This window comes from Chlorocebus sabaeus, chromosome 1, assembly GCF_047675955.1.
Source record: "Chlorocebus sabaeus isolate Y175 chromosome 1, mChlSab1.0.hap1, whole genome shotgun sequence".
In the NCBI taxonomy this organism is placed as follows: Eukaryota; Metazoa; Chordata; class Mammalia; order Primates; family Cercopithecidae; genus Chlorocebus; species Chlorocebus sabaeus.
Genome location: NC_132904.1, coordinates 70,843,642 through 70,863,114, shown reverse-complemented (window position 1 = coordinate 70,863,114; position 19,473 = coordinate 70,843,642). Strand labels below are relative to the sequence as shown.

The 19,473-nt window shown below is 36.5% G+C and overlaps 1 protein-coding gene across 1 annotated transcript in view; it reads left to right on the top strand.

The window, feature by feature from the left end:
• Positions 1 to 17,871, top strand: part of PGM2L1 (phosphoglucomutase 2 like 1) — a 57,769-nt gene extending 39,898 nt beyond the window's left edge. The window contains exons 7-14 of the mRNA XM_008020138.3: positions 2,199 to 2,388; positions 2,704 to 2,801; positions 3,817 to 3,997; positions 6,306 to 6,399; positions 6,710 to 6,839; positions 7,222 to 7,411; positions 11,397 to 11,530; positions 13,242 to 17,871. Coding sequence (XP_008018329.1) covers positions 2,199 to 2,388; positions 2,704 to 2,801; positions 3,817 to 3,997; positions 6,306 to 6,399; positions 6,710 to 6,839; positions 7,222 to 7,411; positions 11,397 to 11,530; positions 13,242 to 13,344 — 1,120 coding nt within the window. The 3' untranslated portion in view covers positions 13,345 to 17,871. The remainder of the gene's footprint in view (positions 1 to 2,198; positions 2,389 to 2,703; positions 2,802 to 3,816; positions 3,998 to 6,305; positions 6,400 to 6,709; positions 6,840 to 7,221; positions 7,412 to 11,396; positions 11,531 to 13,241) is intronic.
• The last annotated feature ends 1,602 nt before the right edge of the window (positions 17,872 to 19,473 follow it).

The following is a 19,473-nucleotide window of genomic DNA, read 5'->3' as shown; positions in this document are numbered from 1 at the left end:
AATTGATTCTCATCAAGGACTGGGGCAGAAAATGTACTAAATGAGCCTGAGATAGCTTTGTTTTCCTTGCCATAAAGCAGGCTAGTTTTCAAAGATACTGGGATCATATCAAAAGGATCTAGGAGCCAACTTGAAGGGACTCCCACTGACCAAATATTGGATAGTTGGGCATCAAAAAGAATAATCACCTTAATGAATTAAAAGATTAAACATAAAAAGCCTGTGACTGTTAGTAATACTAAAAAAGCTCTTTATTGGTCACCTTTGGGAGTTGCTGGACTGAAAATCACTCATGCTGAAATTTGATAAATTCTAAATTTTCTTTCTGAAAATTGATAAATGTTTGAAACTTTATCTTAATTTGTTCTGCCTTTTCTATGTGAACTGAATGTTAGGGCTAATCAAATGGTTGATAAAGGATCATTATTTTTAAAAGAAAAATCCAATAAATGCAGAAGGAATAATAGAATTTTCAAAATCACTATGTTGTGACCTCTAATAAATAATGTATCTAAGTAATTCTCATCAAGGGCTGCTAAGACCCAAAGGTGAAATGTTGATGGGAAATTTTTTGATGGAAAGATTAGGCTGACACTGGTGAATCTTAGTTTAACAGCATTAAAAGTAGAGTAGAAATTGTGTGCTTCCAGCTGTGAGTCAATAGAAAATACACAGCACCTATTCTTGCCCAAAGAATTGAAACTGAATCTAATGTAACCTCTAAATGCAGCTGCCTATTTACAGAAAAAATAGGATAGAGGAGCATGTTAATACCAAAAGGATGCAGTCTACATACTGGAGATACGGGAATTTCTACAGGACAAATGGGCCAGTTTCTTCAATAAATGACATTCGGGTTGGGGAAGGAAGGGAGGAACATTTATAGATTAAAAGAGACTTGAGAGGCATAGCAATCAAATTATATGGAACCTCGTTCAAGTCCTGCTTCAAGTAAAACAACTGTTAAAAGTATTTTTGAGACACTTGGGGAAAATTTGAACACAGGTAGGGTATTAGAGGAAAGAAATTATTGTTGATTTTGTTAGACGTAATAATGATAATATGGTTATGTTTTTAAATACTAAAGCATTTTCATGTAAAGTAATACGTCTTGAATAAATGAGACTAGATTGACAGACTATGGAAACATATTGAAGTGAGGTAATGGTTATATGGTGTTAGATATTCTGTCTTCCTAGGTGTATGTTTGAAAATTGTCATAACATTTTATTTTTATTATTTGTCTTATAATAAATTTTATTTTTCATGGGGAATGGTTAGTAAATGGGAAGTTAGGATGTAGAAAGTTTTGCTGTGGAAAGGACCAAAGAAACAGACTCTAGATGCTAGTGGAAATGATGCCGGTGAGAAAGGATTATCCACGTACTAAAGTTCTCAAGTGAGAATAGATGGGGACCAGAGCAGAAGTAGAGGGGTTGACCTTTGATACAAAGAATGCTTCCTCATTATTATCAGATGGAAGAAGGAAAAATATCGGTTGTTGGTTTGGTGTGGGGTGATTAGGAAGTTCCCATCAAATGGCTCTGTGTCTCAATGATGTATGAGGTGAAGGGGGAGGAAAGGAATAAGAAGAGAAGAGAAGGTACTAATTAAGTCACCATCTTGGAGAGTAAAAAATAAGCTTTTGGGGTAACGAAGTATGATTGCCTGGCAGCATTGAGTATGCATTCAGAATGAAGCTGTTCAGTCCTTTTGTGAGATTTATTCTAGCAATATTCAGCTATTTTGGTGCAAGTCTGGAAAAGGTACACATTTGGGTTCAACAAGGTTTGGGGTATTGGATGGTCAAAGTACCCAGAGTGACATTTAAGAAGGTGAGTGTAATTAGGTACCTTGTAATCTACACTGGAAGTGAAGAAACGGGGGGTCTACTGGCGAGTGAGAAAGACCAGTTAGGAAGTGTTTATGATGGTCTGGTGAGATAAAATACTTATTTAGATGATACTAGCTTAGCTTGTTCAGGGTATTGGCACAGCATATGGAAGGCAGCTGTCCAAGTCAGGAAGTTGAGCCACAAAGGGAGAATACTGTTGAATTAAAACCCTTGATCTTTAAGTTAATACTCTTCATTTGTTGTTTGAGTATCTTAGACCTCTGCTGAAGGCTTTAATCACATTTTTCAGAATTTGATGGTTTAAGATTTGTGATCATGATCTTATGTTGATTTTCCTTTACAGGGAGTTAAACTCGAAGACCACCTTGAAATTTGTGCACACGTCTTTTCATGGGGTCGGACATGACTATGTGCAGTTGGCTTTTAAAGTGTTTGGTTTTAAGCCTCCAATTCCAGTACCAGAACAAAAAGATCCTGATCCAGACTTTTCTACTGTTAAATGTCCAAATCCTGAAGAAGGAGAATCTGTGCTGGTATTTTTTTTAGTATTTAAATTATTATTAGTTTATTAAACCATCAGAATAGGTAGAACTCATTGACAATTCAAAGATTACTTACAAAAACAGAAAGGACTGTAGTTTACATCTTTTAATTGTATTGGAGTCATAGGCTGTGTTTTGTTTGAAATGTCTATGGTGGGTGTCCCTACTTTTGGCTTGTTATTTTAAACTTAGCTGAATTCTATGCCTTCTAAAATTCCTATCACTAACACTGTGCCTACATACAGGAACATTAACATTGAATTTAGGTTCTTCAGTACAATCCAGCTTTTTGGGTCACTGTTTCAGGAACTTTCCCTGAGACTGGCAGAGAAAGAAAATGCCCGGATAGTGCTAGCCACAGATCCTGATGCAGACAGACTGGCAGCAGCAGAACTTCAGGAGAAGTATGTTATTTGATTAAAAGCTTCAACTTTGAAAAGCAATGTATTTTAAGTCTTACAGGCTCTTTGAAAATAATGAAAAGATAAGAAAAGAACACAAATTTCCTGTAAACCCGTTATCCAGAAATAACCACCTAAGTTGATACTTTGACAATTCTTTCCTGTCTTTTTAGTTGAAATATTTAAAGACGTATTTGTTTTTATTAAATTATGATCATAGTTTTACATCTTGATTATTTTCCACTTCAATTGTACAAAATGCTTCAAAAAATGCTTACAGTATAAGCCTTTTTCCCTGACTTTATATATTATTTGAAAATATTAATATTTACAAAGACATAATATCCCAACAGATCACTTTATGATGTAGTTATTTCCTAACCTTTTTTTTTCCTTTTTTTTTTTTTGAGACAAGAGTTTCACTCTTGTTGCTTAGGCTGGAGTGCAATGGTACTGTCTTGGCTCACTGCAATCTCTGCCTCCCAGATTCAAGCAATTCTTCTGCCTCAGCCTCCCAAGTAGCTGGGACTACAGGCATGCGCCGCCACACTAATTTTGTATTTTTAGTAGAGACGGGGTTTCGCCATGTTGGTCAGGCTGGGCTCAAACTCCTGACCTCAGGTGATGCTCCCACCTTGGCCTCCCAAAGTGCTGCGATTACAGGCGTGAGCCACCCATTTCCTAATCTTAGTCCTCTGGGCTACTATGTGTTTTTACCATTGTAATGTGACAAATGTCCTTACCTAGAAAGTGTTAATTATTTATCATAATTTTTTCTCTCATTAAGTAAAAAAGTAAATGTAATGATATAATAATTTTCCAAAAGATGTCATACCATTCCTACTGTAAAATCACCCCTGGTCAGTTAGAAAAGAAGTAGTAATAAATGTTTTCTCAAAAATCCCATATGATAGTTTTTGATTTTTCCTAACTGAAAGATGGTAACTTGTAGGCCTTGGAGTCAAGAAGTTTTAATGAGAAGAAAGGTCTTGACATTGCATTTTCCTTCTCTCTACAGTGGTTCTTGGAAAGTTTTCACAGGCAATGAGTTGGCAGCTTTGTTTGGGTGGTGGATGTTTGATTGCTGGAAGAAAAATAAATCAAGAAATGCTGATGTGAAGAACGTTTATATGTTAGCCACCACAGTCTCTTCTAAAATTTTGAAGGCAATTGCACTTAAAGAAGGATTTCATTTTGAAGTAAGAATCGATAATATCTGTGTACTACTTTTAAAAGTCTATTTCTGTATGTTGAAGGCATCTCCCCACCAAAACTGACTTTCATTGATTTCATTTGTAATTCCCTTATTTTTCTAATTCTGTTAACACTTATTCAGTCTTTTTTGATAATTTAGACACTTTGAGCCAAAATTCATCCAGTACTGTATATGAATTTCTGGTACTAAGATGAGATATTCTTTAAAAAATACATTAATACTTATTATTCCATACAACAAATATCTGGTTTTCAGACAGGGAAAATCTAGCTCCTGGTGACCCCATCAGTAACTCAGACTTCTCTCTAAAAAGTTGTGGGTGTCATCAACCCCTTGTTTAGGCTCTTCAAGCATGGTCTTTAGGAACTTCAAGTAGTCTTCTAAATTGCATAGTAAGACCCAATGATCCTACATCCAAAAAAACAAGCAGTGGCTCTCTGTCAGTCCAGATCATTAACCTTATGAACTTAAGACCCTTAAGCTGACCATTTTTGCAGCTATGGGAACTAAGTTGCTTTTTCTCTGCCATCTTTGCCAAATATCAGTGAAAATGTCCCTGGGCATTTTTCTTGAGCCATAGTCAGGCTACAGGTCTTAATACTAATTGACTGAGTAAAAGAAAATTGTACCTGGCTATATGAAATAGAGCTTTCAACTTTATACTTTCTAAAACACAAATAGCAAAATAGAAGATACTGAAAGTTTATTCACACCTAAGATTCTGATGTTTTCCTAGTTTATATCTATAGCAAGAAAAATTATAATGGGCACAAAAGAGAAAAAAGAACAATTCTAAAGACCACTATTATAATTTTATTTGCTTGTTTTTGTTGTAGCAGGGAAGTTTTGACTTTTTTATTTTTTCTTTTCAGTAAGGAGGTAGAAAGGTGAATTAGGAAACAAGTTAGTAATGGTGAGCTTTGGTGTTAGGGTATATCACATACTCTTTCTATTGACTCTAAAACAGATTGTGTCTTTAAAGTGAACAGTAGCTCATTAGATGAAAAGTCCTCAAATCTAATTATTTAAAGAAGTACTTAGTAACTGTCTTGGTGGTTTTATTAATAGTTAGGACACAGTGTTATGAGAAGGTATACTTAGTTCAAATTTATGTTATGCTAATACTAAAAGTGCATCACTAACAAGCTTCATGACCTTTGATTGATTACGCAGGGAGAGTAAATCCACCAACCTTCATAGGCACTCTTATATTAGTGGTTATAATATAGCTTAAAGGACAGTTTCTGAGAAGCAGAAACTTGAGATTGAATCTTGACTCCATCTTTTATATGCAGTATAATTTTGGGCAGATTGACTTATCTTTTGAGCCTGTGTTTCAGCGATAATGTTTGTAAGCATTAAAAAAAAGATAACGGGCTTTGGGAGGCTGAGGCTTGAAAATCACAAGGTTGAGAGATCGAGACCATTCTGACTAACATGGTGAAACCCTGTCTCTACTAAAAATACAAAAAATTAGCCAGGCGTGGTGGCAGGCACCTGTAGTCCCAGCTACTTGGGAGGCTGAGGCAGGAGAATTGGCGTGAACCCGGGAGGCGGAGCTTGCAGTGAGCTAGGATCTCATCACTGCACTCCAGCCTGGGCGACAGAGCTAGACTCTGTCTCCAAAAAAAAAAAAAAAAAAAAAAAGATAATGGGGCCGGGTGTGGTGGCTCACGCCTGTAATCCTAGCACTTTGGGAGGCTGAGGCAGGTGGATCACAAGATCAGGAGTTCAAGACCAGCCTGACCAACATGGTGAAACCCCGTCTCTACTAAAAATACAAAAATTAGCTGGGCATGGTGGTGCACCTGTAATACCAGCTATTCAGGAGGCTGAGACAGGAAAATCACTTGAACCTGGGAGATGGAGGTTGCAGTGAGCCGAGATTGCACCACTGCACTCCAGCCTGGGTGATACAGCAAGACTCTGTCTCAAAAAAAAAAAAAAAGATAATGTAAAGCACTTGGTTCAGTCCTTAATAGTAGGTGATCATAGTGTATGTGCTTATTCATGTTACTTTGTGACTATATGAACACCACTTATAAATGCTGGTTTATATTTGGTATAAATCACCTAGTACTATAATCTATAAATAGTAGGTCATCAGTAGTAGCAGTGTGTGTATTTATGGCACTTTATTACTATATGTCTGCTACTCTGTAAATCTTTGTGGACTGAGGACTATAGTAAAGATCATTATGTGAATGTTGTATGCATGTAGTGGCAGATTTTTCTCTAATAGGTATTTGTGAGACAGTCACTTAACTAGAATGGCCTCCTCTGCATTTCAGGAAACATTACCAGGTTTTAAATGGATTGGAAGTAGGATAATAGACCTCCTGGAAAATGGGAAAGAAGTCCTTTTTGCATTTGAAGAGTCTATTGGTATGTAGTAAATATTAAAATCTTTGAAATTTGATTGATAATTTTTTTAAATGTAATTCTGTAAGAGGAGTTTTTTTGTGTTCTGGTTTCATATTTTGAGTTGTAAAACTACAGAGAACTGAGAAATGTGTAGATACATTTCTTATCAGAAAACAAAAAGAACCAAAGTGTCCCCTAAATACACTCAGTATTGATGAGTTTCATCTATTACTAGGCTTTTACATTTCCTTGTCCTTCTGAAGAAATGTAAAACTATTGAAATTATAGGCTTAAGTTTTCCTCTTTTCTAGTGATGGTTTTCAATCCTCAGGTTTTCTCTGTGGAACTTCAGTTTTGGATAAAGATGGGGTGAGTGCAGCTGTTGTGGTTGCTGAGATGGCATCTTACCTGGAAACCATGAATATAACATTGAAACAGCAACTGGTTAAGGTTTATGAAAAGTAAGTTCTACTATTATGAATTTCACATGTTCGATTTTTCTTTTATTGTCCTACCCTTAGTTTTCTAAATTTGTTTCTGAAGAATACACAGTGTTATGAGAAGGTACACTTGGTTCACAAGTTTATGTTATGCTAATATTAAAAGTGCATCACTAAAAAGCTTCATGACCTTTGATTGATTACTCAGGGAGAGTAAATCCACCAACCTTCATAGGCACTCTTATATTAGTGTGCCTAATACTTTTTTTAAAAGTATTAAAATTATGTGAATTAAGGACTGCCATTTTTTATAAAATACTGTAGTAGGCTGATCATCTTTAATATATACTTTTTTTAAAGAGTTATCTGAAATCTAATTTCAGCACTTTGAATCTTTGCACAGATATGGTTATCATATTTCAAAAACTTCCTATTTCTTATGTTATGAACCACCTACCATCAAAAGTATATTTGAAAGGCTTCGTAATTTTGATTCTCCAAAAGAATATCCAAAATTTTGTGGAACATTTGCTATATTGCATGTACGGGACATTACCACTGGATATGACAGTAGCCAGCCTAATAAGAAATCAGTAAGTACCCTTTTTTTTTCTCCCAAACAGTTTAGAAAATTTCATGGCTCATGTCACCAAAAAGTCCAGAGGCAGGACAGATTTCACATGAGGTTCTATCCAGTTTCCTCATGTTTACCAGTTTATTATAAAGGTGACAATTCTGGAACAGCCAGACATAAGACATTTATAGGGCAATGTACTAGGGGTGGGGTTGGGGCCTGGAGCCTCCCAGCGAGTCCACGTGTTCACCAAATTGGAAGCTCCTGTAAATACTTACTTTAAAAAAAAAGTTTTTAACAGTTTATAATAACTCATACTGAAGTAGGAGATCAGCAGGACTTGTTTTCCAAACACTGGTCATGACCCCACTGATCAAAACAAGATCTGGTCAAAACAGGATGCATGCAGTAAAGGAATCAGCCAAAATCAACTAAAACCAAGATGGCAACAAAAGCAACCTCTAATTCCCCCATTGCTCATTATATGCTAATTATAATACATTAGCATGCTAAAAGACACTCCCACCAACACCATGTCAGCTTACAGATGCCATGGCAACACCTAGAAATTACCTTACGTGGTTTAAACGGGGAGGAACCCTTGGTTCCAAGAACTCCTCCTACTTTTTCTAGAAAATTTGTGAGTAACTTGCCCCTTATTTAGCATGTAATTAAGGAGAAGCTATAATATAGCTAGCCAGCAATCCATAGTGCTACTCTGCCTATGAAGCAGCCATTTTCCTATACTTTGCGGCTCTGATAAAATTGCTTTCCCCCGGGAGGTTGAGGCAGGAGAATGGCGTGAACCCGGGAGGTGGAGCTTGCAGTGAGCTGAGATCCGGCCACTGCACTCCAGCCTAGGCCACAGAGCCAGACTCCGTCTCAAAAAAAAAAAAAAAATTGCTTCCCCCCCCCCCCTTTTTTTTTTTTTTTTTGAGACAGTCTCTCGCTCTGGCTGGCGTGCAGTGGCATGATCTCAGCTTACTACAACCTCTGCCTCCCAGGTTCAAGTGATTCTCCTGCCTCAGCCTCCTGAGTAGCTGGGACTACAGGAGTATGTCACCACGCCTGACTAATTTTTGTATTTTTAGTAGAGACAGAGTTTCACCATGTTGGCCAGGCTGGTCTCGAGCTCCTGACCTCAAGTGATCCACCTGCCTTGGCCTCCCAAAATGCTAGGATTACAGGCATGAGCCACCGCGCCCAGCAGTTGCTTTCCTTTTACTTTACTCTGTTGATTCATTCTTGAATTCTTTCCTCTGTGAAGCCAGGAAGCCTCCTGGGCTGAGCCCCAGTTTGGGGGTTCACCTGCATCAATACTATAATAAAATGGTGAAACTTCAGGCCTATGAGACTAGAACTCATTGTTTTGCTCCAGAGCATTTTTCAGTCTGCTAACTTGTCTCTCTGACTTTGATCCTATCCTTATCACTTCCCAAATAATCATGTATACTACCCTCACAGTAAGGTGAGTGGAATGGAGGTGGGGGCAGAGAGAGAGGAAGAAAGAGAGAAAATGGGCAATGATGCTAGATAATGTTGAAAATAACTGTAAAAGCCTATAATTTCAAAGCCATACATCTTTCTAATTTTAACTTCCCTTTCCAACCTTATTCCCTATACCTCCAGCCAAATAGAACAACTTACTTACCTTCATATATACTTTTTAAAAAAAATTTCTGCATTTTTGGTCCAGTTGTTTCCGTAGTGTATCCATTTTTCCAATTTCTACAGCCCCATACCTCAGCCACTGTAAGACTTAAGAAAAATATCAGCTGTTCCACATGACCTCTAGGCCTCATAATTAGATACCTTCCTCTTGAGGTTTCATTACATAGTGTGCCTTCCTCCTATTACTTTCTGTTTTGTGTCATCATTGTGTTGCACATGGTGTGTTTCTTTCTGATGTACTTTTGTGCCTCTCCACATTCCTGCCTATGTAGTAGCTGCTCAACAAATACTTAAATGCCATAGATTGCTGATTACATTCATTTTGTTGTTGTTGTGATGATGATTATTAGCCCAAATTTCTATTTGTAATGTTCTGATGTGGTCTCAAGATTCTGGGGACATAATGTATTTTGGAAAATCTGTAGTTTATTGTGTAGAATAGTACACATATTCCATTTTTGCGTATTTATCCAATCAACAGTATTAGTTCCTGGTGTTGATATCCTGTGTATGAGTATATGTGTGTCTATTTTTCTATCTTTGTGAATTGCTGGAAGAGAAGAATCATGTTTTGCTTCTTTTTATATCTCTAATTTGCTGTGCTCAAGTAGCCTTTGGTATAATGCTTTTTTCCCTCTTAATTCTCATTGAAGTGTATGATATTCATTATTCAGGGTGCTTTTTCATCTCTTCTCTTCTGGTTCTTACAACAAGTTTGTAAGGTAGGTAGCATAGATGTTGTTATCCCCAAGGTTGCATAGTAAGTATCAAAGCCTTCCTGAATTCTCTCTTTTCCATGTTTCAGATAGATTGATATTCATCTGTACATTCATTTATCAGAATGCTTCTGTGCTACAGGCACGGGTACACTAGGGATGTAGCAATGACAAAGACACTGCACTCAAGAAAAAGTTTAGTGAGGAAATTGACAAGTAAATAGCAATTTACAAAATGATGAGTGCTACCAGGGAGACATGACTAGGATGTCATGGAAGAGACTTTGGGGGCTTATGCAAGACTTTCTAGAGAACTATTCTGAACTGAGTTCTCAAGTATGATTAGGAGTTAGCCAGATGCAGGAGGAGCAGAGTGTGTTTCAGGCAAAGGGAACAGTAAGTACAAGGTCCAGAGATGAAAAAGCATTTTCTTTTTCAGAGAACCACAGGTAGTTGTCTATAACTGGAGTATGAGGTGAGAAGAATGACCTGTATGGTGAGTGGGTTTTGAGGGACAAACTTCCAGGCAGCAAGATCAGTTAGTACACTGTGTCAGCAGTCTAGAAGAAGTTTGATGGTTGCCTGAATTCAATATAGGAGCAGTGATGGAGAGAACTGGATAAAGTTGAGTTAAATAAAGTATAGAAAGGACTTGCTACTTTATGGGCTGTGGATGAAAAAGAAGGAATGATCTCTAAGCCACTGGTATATGGTAATGTACTGACCACGAGAGGGGTCTCAAGGACAGGACTCATGGCTCAGGACAGCTGAGGAAAGGTACCACTGTCAACCCCTCTGGCCTAGTGCAACCCTCACAGTCCCGTCTAGATGCCTTAACAGACGGATGTGTGGACTAGCAAGAGTACCAGTGTTAATCCATATATTTGGTGTCAGTAAAACATTACTTCTTTTTTTAATTTTTATAAAAAATAGAGTTTTTTTCTGCACCCCAGTACATGCAGAATATATGCACTCCTCTTTGGAGATGATTGATAAACTGCAAAAGTGCTTCGCAAATATAGAGGCAGTTTGGACTTTGGAACTTGGCTTCCGCTTCTTATTCTACCACTTAGCTGATTGTCTTGAACAGGTTGTTTACTCTCTTTGAGCCTCGTCTGTAAAATGGCGGTAATACTTACTTTGCAGGGTTATTGTTGAGGCCCAAAGATCATGTATGTGACGTATATAACCCAATGCCTTAACTATTCAGTAAATGGTATGTTTATGAATTATTATATATAGGTAATCTTCATTTGTATTTTATAATTCTTTTAAAATACGTTTTAAATTTTCAACTGTGGTTAAAAAAACACATAACATAAAAATTAACTATCTTAACCATTTTTAAGTGTATAGTTCGGTAGTGTCAAGTATATTCTTATTGTTGTGCGACAGAACTCTAGAACTTTTTCATCTGGCTAAACTGAAACTCTCTATCCATTAAACAGTAACTCCCTATACCTCCTGCCCCAGCAACTGCCATTCTAATTTCTGTTTCTATAAATTTGATGGCTTTAGATACCTCATGTAAGTGGACTGTACTTTACAATTCTTGAAAATGAAAGTAAATGAAAAAGATCCCAAGTATAATTAAGCTGTTGTTGCCATTTTGCATAGGTGCTGCCTGTGAGTAAAAACAGCCAAATGATTACATTTACTTTTCAAAATGGCTGTGTTGCTACCCTTCGGACAAGTGGGACAGAACCAAAGATAAAGTATTATGCAGAGATGTGCGCATCACCTGACCAGAGGTGAGAATTGATTTTTTAGATATACTTACAAAAGCTTTATTGAAATATAATTCACATACCATACAGCTCACCCACTTAAAATGTACAATTCAGTGGCTTTTAGTATGTTCAAAGTTGTGCATCCATCACTATAATCAATTTTAGAACATTTTCATCACCCCCAAAAGCCCAGACCCATGAGAAATCACTTCCCATTTCCCTCCTTTACAGCCCTCAGCAACCCCAATCTACTGTCTTTCTCTATAGATTTGCTTCTTCTGGGCATTTCATATAAATGGAATCATACAATATGTGGGCCTTTGTGACTGCCATCTTTTACTTTGTATAATGGTTTCTAGGTTCCACCATGATTCAGTTGTAGCATGAATTTATTCCTTTTTTTTAAATTTTTGTTTTTTATGGCCCAATATTCCATTGCATGGATATGCCATGCTTTTTAATCCATTGATCATTTGATGGACATTCAGATTATTTGCACTCTTTGGCTGTCTTGAATACTGTTATGAACATTTACATACAGGTTTTTGTGTGAATGTATGTTTTCATTTCTCTTAGGTATATACCTAGGAGTGAACTGCTGGATCATATGGTAACTCTGTGTTTAACCTTTTGAGGAACTGCCAGACTATTTTTTAAAGCAGCTACATCCTTTGGGAATTGAATTTTAAAATTGTAGTGAATTTATATTCTTGGAAAGATTCTCTGAGTTTTAACTATTACATGATTAACGTAAGGAAATTATCATCAGATAATTTATGTTTATTGCCAAATATTCACTTTCTGTGTCTAATATGACTTGACATAATCTGCTTAGTTCATTTCCTTTTAAGAGGATGAATTGTGACTAAGTTAATTTCATAAACATATTCAAAGGCTACTTAAATGTATTAAAAGTACTGTCTCCTATAATATTGTAATTGCCCAACATAGATTTGGGAAGGAGGCTTTTTAGAATTGCTTTCAGAGTCCAACCAAGCTATACTATCATGTATTTCCCCAAATATTTGCATTTGAGGATAGATTTCATTTCCTTTGGGGGGATAAAGAGCTCCTGAAATCATTCAAAGCAGAATCTAAAGTAAACCAAATTGGGTAATGCTACATCTGGTTGAAAATGAAGGAAGATTATTAAAGTAATAAGAACTGATTTGTTGTGTAGCTTTTAAAATGACTGTAAAGGCAATCTAAAAGAGGCTTGCCTTGAAATGTTCTGGGCAATGGCAACACCTCAGTGATGACTTTCAAGGGCCTTCTTTTAAGTGCATATTTATTTTTTTAAACATCATATTCTTTTAGTCACACCTCCTTCTGCTACCTGAAAGATATGTTATATCATTCCATAACATTTGTACTGAATATTTTTCAAAGTATTTCAGGAAGCCATTTTCTTCTAACACCTGTTATTCGTGTTCAAAGCCATTTGAACCTCATTCTCCTGACGTAGGAGAATTCTTTAGATATATCATCACTCCTCTGTTTATCATCTGCCAAGGAACTCCTATTAATGCAGTTCAGCTTCAGTTTGTGATAGCAGTGTTTTCTTTGTGTGTAATTTTTTTTTTGGTTCGTTTTGTTTTAACCAAGTGAATTTCTCTTTTGCTTACCAATTGTTTAATGTCTCCATTAGGACCTCTTAAAAAATAAAACTAATTTAAATACATTTTAAGCCTATGAAAATAAATAATTTCAAAACTCTTCATCTTTTCCTCAGTGACACTGCTTTACTGGAGGAAGAACTGAAGAAACTCATTGATGCTCTAATTGAGAATTTTCTTCAGCCTAGTAAGAATGGACTGATCTGGCGTTCTGTTTAGGGGTACACCAATATGTCATGACACTGTGTGGGCATATGGAACAGAGCAACCAAGAACTCCATACATTGAACCTCGTGTTAGCATTCTCTCTCTAGCTCATCTAGCCGAGTATCTTTTTCCTTTATTTTCTTTCTTTTTGGTCAACTGGCTAGACTAAACAAAGTATAAGTTTGAAATGAAATAGTCTAGAAGGAAATGATTCAAATTTTTTCATAATTCAAACAAAAGTTATTACACCAAAAGTATTATAGTAACGTATTGTTCTTCCTTTAACAGAAACATCACAATTCAGAAGTGAGTTTTCTTATTATAGTGTGGTTAAGCCTAGTTCTGTGTCTTGTAATTGTGGATAGCATGGTAAAAGAAAAAAAAAAAGGTAAATGTTATATAATTATAGGATTAGTTAAGGAAATTAATCCATAAAATTGGCAAGAACATGGTACTCTCCTTGATTGTTATGAAAAAGTGTCATTGTGACATCACAGGTATTAATTTACAAATTAGAGTATTTGAAATAGGATATTTAGCATTTCTGTAGTTTAGAACAGATGTTACAATGTGTGGTTTTGGCATGTCTGTTTCAGGTGTCATTGGTGCAGTGTAAATTTTCTGTATATATTTAAAATTCTGATGTTTACTGAACATAAAACAATAGTGGCAACACTCCTATTGGCTTTGTTCTTGTCAAATTTCTCAGTGCCTTCTCAGGGTCTGGTATGAACGGAAAAAACAAGTGTTCCTGCATTTACCATAATTTAATCAGTCAATTTTCGGATAGCTAAGGAAAATCTTCCAAAATCTGTAGGTACTTCCTCTATATCAAATGAGTTTGCTGATTTTAAAATCTTAGGAATGTACATAAAGATCTTAATAAAAGCAGGCTTAATGTAGTTAAGGATCTTCATATTAGAATTGTGTCATTTATCAAACCTTTTATTACAGAAAAAAATCTGAACTGAGAAAGGAGCTCTGAATTTATTTGACAGTCTAATTTTTGCATTACATGTTTGTAAGTAGGTTTATTCTTTTATTTTATGAAGTAATGTTAATTTTACTAAGAAATAAAACATCCAATTTTAAGTATTATGAAATACTAAAACTACATGTTTTAGGCCGGGCGCGGTGGCTCAAGCCTGTAATCCTAGCACTTTGGGAGGCCGAGACGGGTGGATCACGAGGTCAGGAGATCAAGACCATCCTGGCGAACACGGTGAAACCCCGTCTCTACTAAAAAATACAAAAAAACTAGCCGGGCGAGGTGGCGGGCGCCTGTAGTCCCAGCTACTCGGGAGGCTGAGGCAGGAGAATGGCGTAAACCGGGGAGGCAGAGCTTGCAGTGAGCTGAGATCCGGCCACTGCACTCCAGTGGGCGACAGAGCGAGACTCCATCTCAAAAAAAAAAACAAAAACTACATGTTTTAAAACAGAGGTCCAGTTTATTCTAACATCTTGCTGACTTCTGTAGAATTTCTGATTGCATGACTATTCTTTATCTTTTTTTAGTGTAGAAAATTTTTTTTTTCGAAAAGTCACTTTTGGGCTGGGTGTGGTGGCTCACACCTGTAATCCCAGTACTTTGGGAGGCTAAGGCAGGTGGATCACAAGGTCAGGAATTTGAGACCAGCCTGGCCAATATGGTGAAACCCGTCACTACTAAAAATACAAAAATTAGCCAGGGGCGGTGGTGGGTGCCTGTAGTCCCAGCTACTTGGGAGGCTGAGGCAGGAGAATTGATTGAACCTGGGAGGCTGAGATTGCAGTGAGCCAAAATCATGCCACTGCACTCCAACCTGGGCAACGGAGGGAGACTCCATCTCAAAAAAAAAAAAAACACAAAAGGCGCTTTTGGCTGATCATGCAGTCTTCTGAAAAGGTTTAATAGAGAAATGCTGTTTAAGCTGGGCATGGTGGCTCGCACCTGTAATACCAGCGCTTTGGGAGACTGAGGTGGGAGGATTGCTTGAGGCCAGGAGTTTAAGTTACAGAAAGCTATGATGGCACTGCTGCACTGAAGCCTGGGTGACACAGACCTTATCCCAAAAAAAAAATAAATAAAAAATTAAAAAGAGAGAAAAAGAAATGCTGTTTAATCTTCTTAAAATGTATCTTGTCCTACAGTTCTCAGAATACACATGGAGTATACTTAGGAGATAACAATAACAAGACCTAAACAAATTGCTTGTAGGAGATAGCACTGGAATTAGAGAACTTATTTCATATAAAATAATAATATAAAGTTTGAACTGATTAGAACGTTCCTTAAATCATGGTTTAGTTTGTTGCAGCTATCAGCTAACATTTGGTTGAGCATATATAATCCAAACCTAATTGTCCAATTATTGTATTGCCACTATTGTTAATTTGTTCCTTCCTTACTTTCTTATCATTGGATCTTGTATGACTGTATGACTGTAGATAATAGACAGCTAACTAAATGTAGAGCACCATTTTTCTCAATGAGTTTGTTCTCAAAGGCTTTGCACTGGAGAAGAAATGTGTAGAATTTTTGTTTTATTTTTAAAATGTATAAAACATCTTTTGTTTGATATGCTTTTAAGAATGTAGATTGCAATTTAGGGAATGGCGTATATTCTGCAAAGTGGTATAATGTTGTATATATGAAAAACATGTATATTTGGTTTAGTTCTGTGTTTCAGTGACTGATAAACAAAAATGAAGCTAAAATGAATCAATGACTCATTCATAGTTACTAAAGTCATGTCATGACTGCCATTCTATTATGAAGAAAACAGTTTTATTTGAGTGCTTTAATATAATGCAACATTTAAGTCATCTTAAGGTGAAAAGTTATTGAAGTGTTCTTATCTCAAGTTAACAAAATTTTACAAATGCTCCTCAAGTGTATCGATTGAGGGAATTATTTTATTCTAGCCTGTCATGAGTCTGTCTGAGCATGATACTTAACATGAACTTGACGTTGTAGGTGCACATTTACCTAACAGGATAAATTCAGTGATAGCCCAAGCTTTCCAAGACAGACAGAAGTGCTCGCTAGGAGGGCTCAGCCTCAGGCACTACATTGTTCGTCTTTTTCTTTTTGAGCAATATTGTGAAAATGATTGCATTCTCATTAAGCATGGAAGTCAAAACTGGAATTTTCTAGAGCTTTGTAGAAAAGGAGAGAAGTAGTAGGTCAAGATCAAAGCATACATTGAAAATAAACAGTAGAAATAAGCAAACAATATAAAGAGACACAGGAAATGCTTCTTGTGAAGGGCAAATGTAACACCATAACAGTAGGGAGTAAACTGTGTCCCACCTGTTTACTTGTGTTTATTTGTTGTTATGATGAATATGCACCTACCATTTTCCTTTATTGTGATCACTAAAATGAGGCCAAGGTTTAGGAGGTGAGAAAAAGTATCCCTTTTACGGATTCAGTTCCTGCTAGGATGTTGTATCAGAATCATGTGAGAACTCAGGAAGAGATAGAGCAGAAATAAAAAGGAAGAAGATGTAGATTAGAAAATAAGACTTCTGAGAAAAATTTCAAGGAATAAAGATTGTTTGACTCTAGAGAGGAGAAAGCTGTTGAGATAGTTTGCTAAGTTTGCTAATAAATTTTTATTGAGTCTTTTACTGAAGGGTTCGAAGTAAGAAATACTATGCCATAATGTTTTCCATCTCTAGTGAAGACAGAACCAGAGGGAATGAGGATCTTATTTTTAAAGACAGCATGGAAAGTTTAAGATGTAGGACCTTCTTGAGGAGGAATCTTCATAATATCTTCTATTCAAAATCTTTTTTTTATTTTTAAGGGAATGCAAATTTTAAAAATTAAGAGATTTACAGATGAGTTTTTAAGGGTCCTTCTTTCCAGCACATTTTTTAAAAAACTCAGGTTAGAACAAAAATGTCATAAAGGACACTAAAAATAACATTTGGGTTTCACTCCGTATCTAGAAGAATATAGCTCACGAAACAATTTTTGTGTGTTTTGAGTAACTGATGCATAAGTGCAATGAATAATTTACCTGCTTCACTGTTATTTTTAATTTTACCTGGCAAATTAAGGGAGACTTGAACAAACTTTTGTTCATCTTGAAGAATGTATAGTGGCTTAGGTTATTTGAGTTTTTTGCTTTGAATATGTATGTTATTTGGATGTAGAAACTTTGGAAGATGGAGAGGTTCTGAGAGATTGGATACTTGGAATGTCTTTCTGTAGGAAATAGACCTCCCATTTCTTAAGCAAGTTGCTTCTGGAATTGATGCAACAGGGTTATTAGCTGGAGTTTAATGGATAAATTGTTTTATGAACTGCTGCTATCAGTGTATTTTTTTTTCACATTTTCCATTGATATTTGTGATGCTTGAAAAATCCAAACTCCACTTGGATACATTTAATTTTTTGCCTTTTTCTCGCTACCTCCCTCTTTTCCTAGGCACCCTTGCACATTTTGTTACTGTAAAGGACTGTTGCCCTGTTACCTCACTGATAAGAAATCTCAACTGTATTCATTTAGAATGCTTTAAACTTAGTCATAAACTACATTTGTCTATGGACTTTTGGTTATTTTGTTAATGTTGTCATTATATTTAATACTTATTGTGGGAAGTAATTTTTAATCTATTTCATAACCTGTTTTGGTCTGTCTTGATACTGCTATCTGTTAATTTATTATGGCCTTTTACAATTCACTTGTCATCTGAGATTGCTCTAGAAATTGAGGAGGAAAGAGTTGTACTAACCAAAATGTATGGGCAATCGACCTAACATTCTATTTCAGGTTTCCTTGTACTTCGAGAGCCAAAGCACAAGATCTGAGGAAATCTTATTCACATTTGTCCCTCAGAGCATCTTACCCTAAGCCACAGAAGTATAAATAGTAAGATACGAATTGCTCATTGTCTGACTCCTTGCACAGCATGACTTTAATTCTAGTTGGAAACAAAATTAGTGTTGACTATTGGTTACCTTCAAGTATTCACCATACTATACATTCATTAGGCCATCTTTCCTCTGTTTACTCAAGACTATGTACTTACAAAAGAGAACCTGTAAGAATGTGTAGAGTGACCAAATAGGGACAAAGTGACATACCTAGAGTTTGCTGCTCAAATTTTTCCACCAGGGTAACCCTAAAGCAGAGGGGCATGATGGAGGGGGAAGGGGTTCTCAGAGCAAAATGAGAAGCAGCCTACCACTGACATGAAGTGTGTTCTATCTTTAAAATGTAAGTGAATTTTGCATTCTCTATAATAAAACTTTTAATATAAAAATGATATATTTAATCTTTACTGAAACTTATGCTGCCACAAAGGAGCACCATGTTCATCACGTGGCTGCTCAGTTTTCTCCCCCAATGCCCTCACCCCCAATGGCTGCATATCCTTGAGGTACACACACCGGCTATAGTGCAAGATATATAAACATAGGCTGGGCTCGGTGGCTCATGCCTGTAATCCCAGCACTTTGGGAGGCTGGGGCAGGCGGATCATCTGAGATCGGGAGTTTCATTCCAGCCTGACCAACATGGAGAAACCCCATCTCCAGTAAAAATACAAAATTAGCTGGGTGTAGTGGCACGTGCCTCTAATCCCAGCCACTCAGGAGGCTGAGGCAGGAGAATCGCTTGAACCCAGGAGGTCGAGGTTGTGGTGAGCCGAGATGGTGCCATTGCTCTCCAGCCTGGGCAACAAGAGTGAAACTCAATCTCAAAAAAAAAAAAGATATATAAACATAGAACATATCTAGACTATTTCCTGCCCTTAGAATCTGACCTTCAGAAGAATTAACGCCAAACTAAACTGACCTGAAACAGTTTTGTTACTATTGGCATTCCTTGACTAAGAAGGACCACCTGATGCTCAGCCCCGAGAGTAGGAATAGTGGTTTATTATTTTTCATATCCACACCACCTAGTTCGGTACCTGTTATAGAGTGTTTAATTGCTGATAGTTAGGAATTAAGGGATTTTTTAAAGTAGCAAATAGTTTAAAGAACAATCAAAAAATGAATTTTCTAATTCAGTTTTTTGAATGAAGTCCCATTACTGAACTTTATAATGTAATGTTTATTAAGCAGACATCCCCTTAAATACAGTTTCTTTGGAGAAGGCAAAGCATATCTCTCTGTGGAAATTATATATAATGCCTGGTATTCTA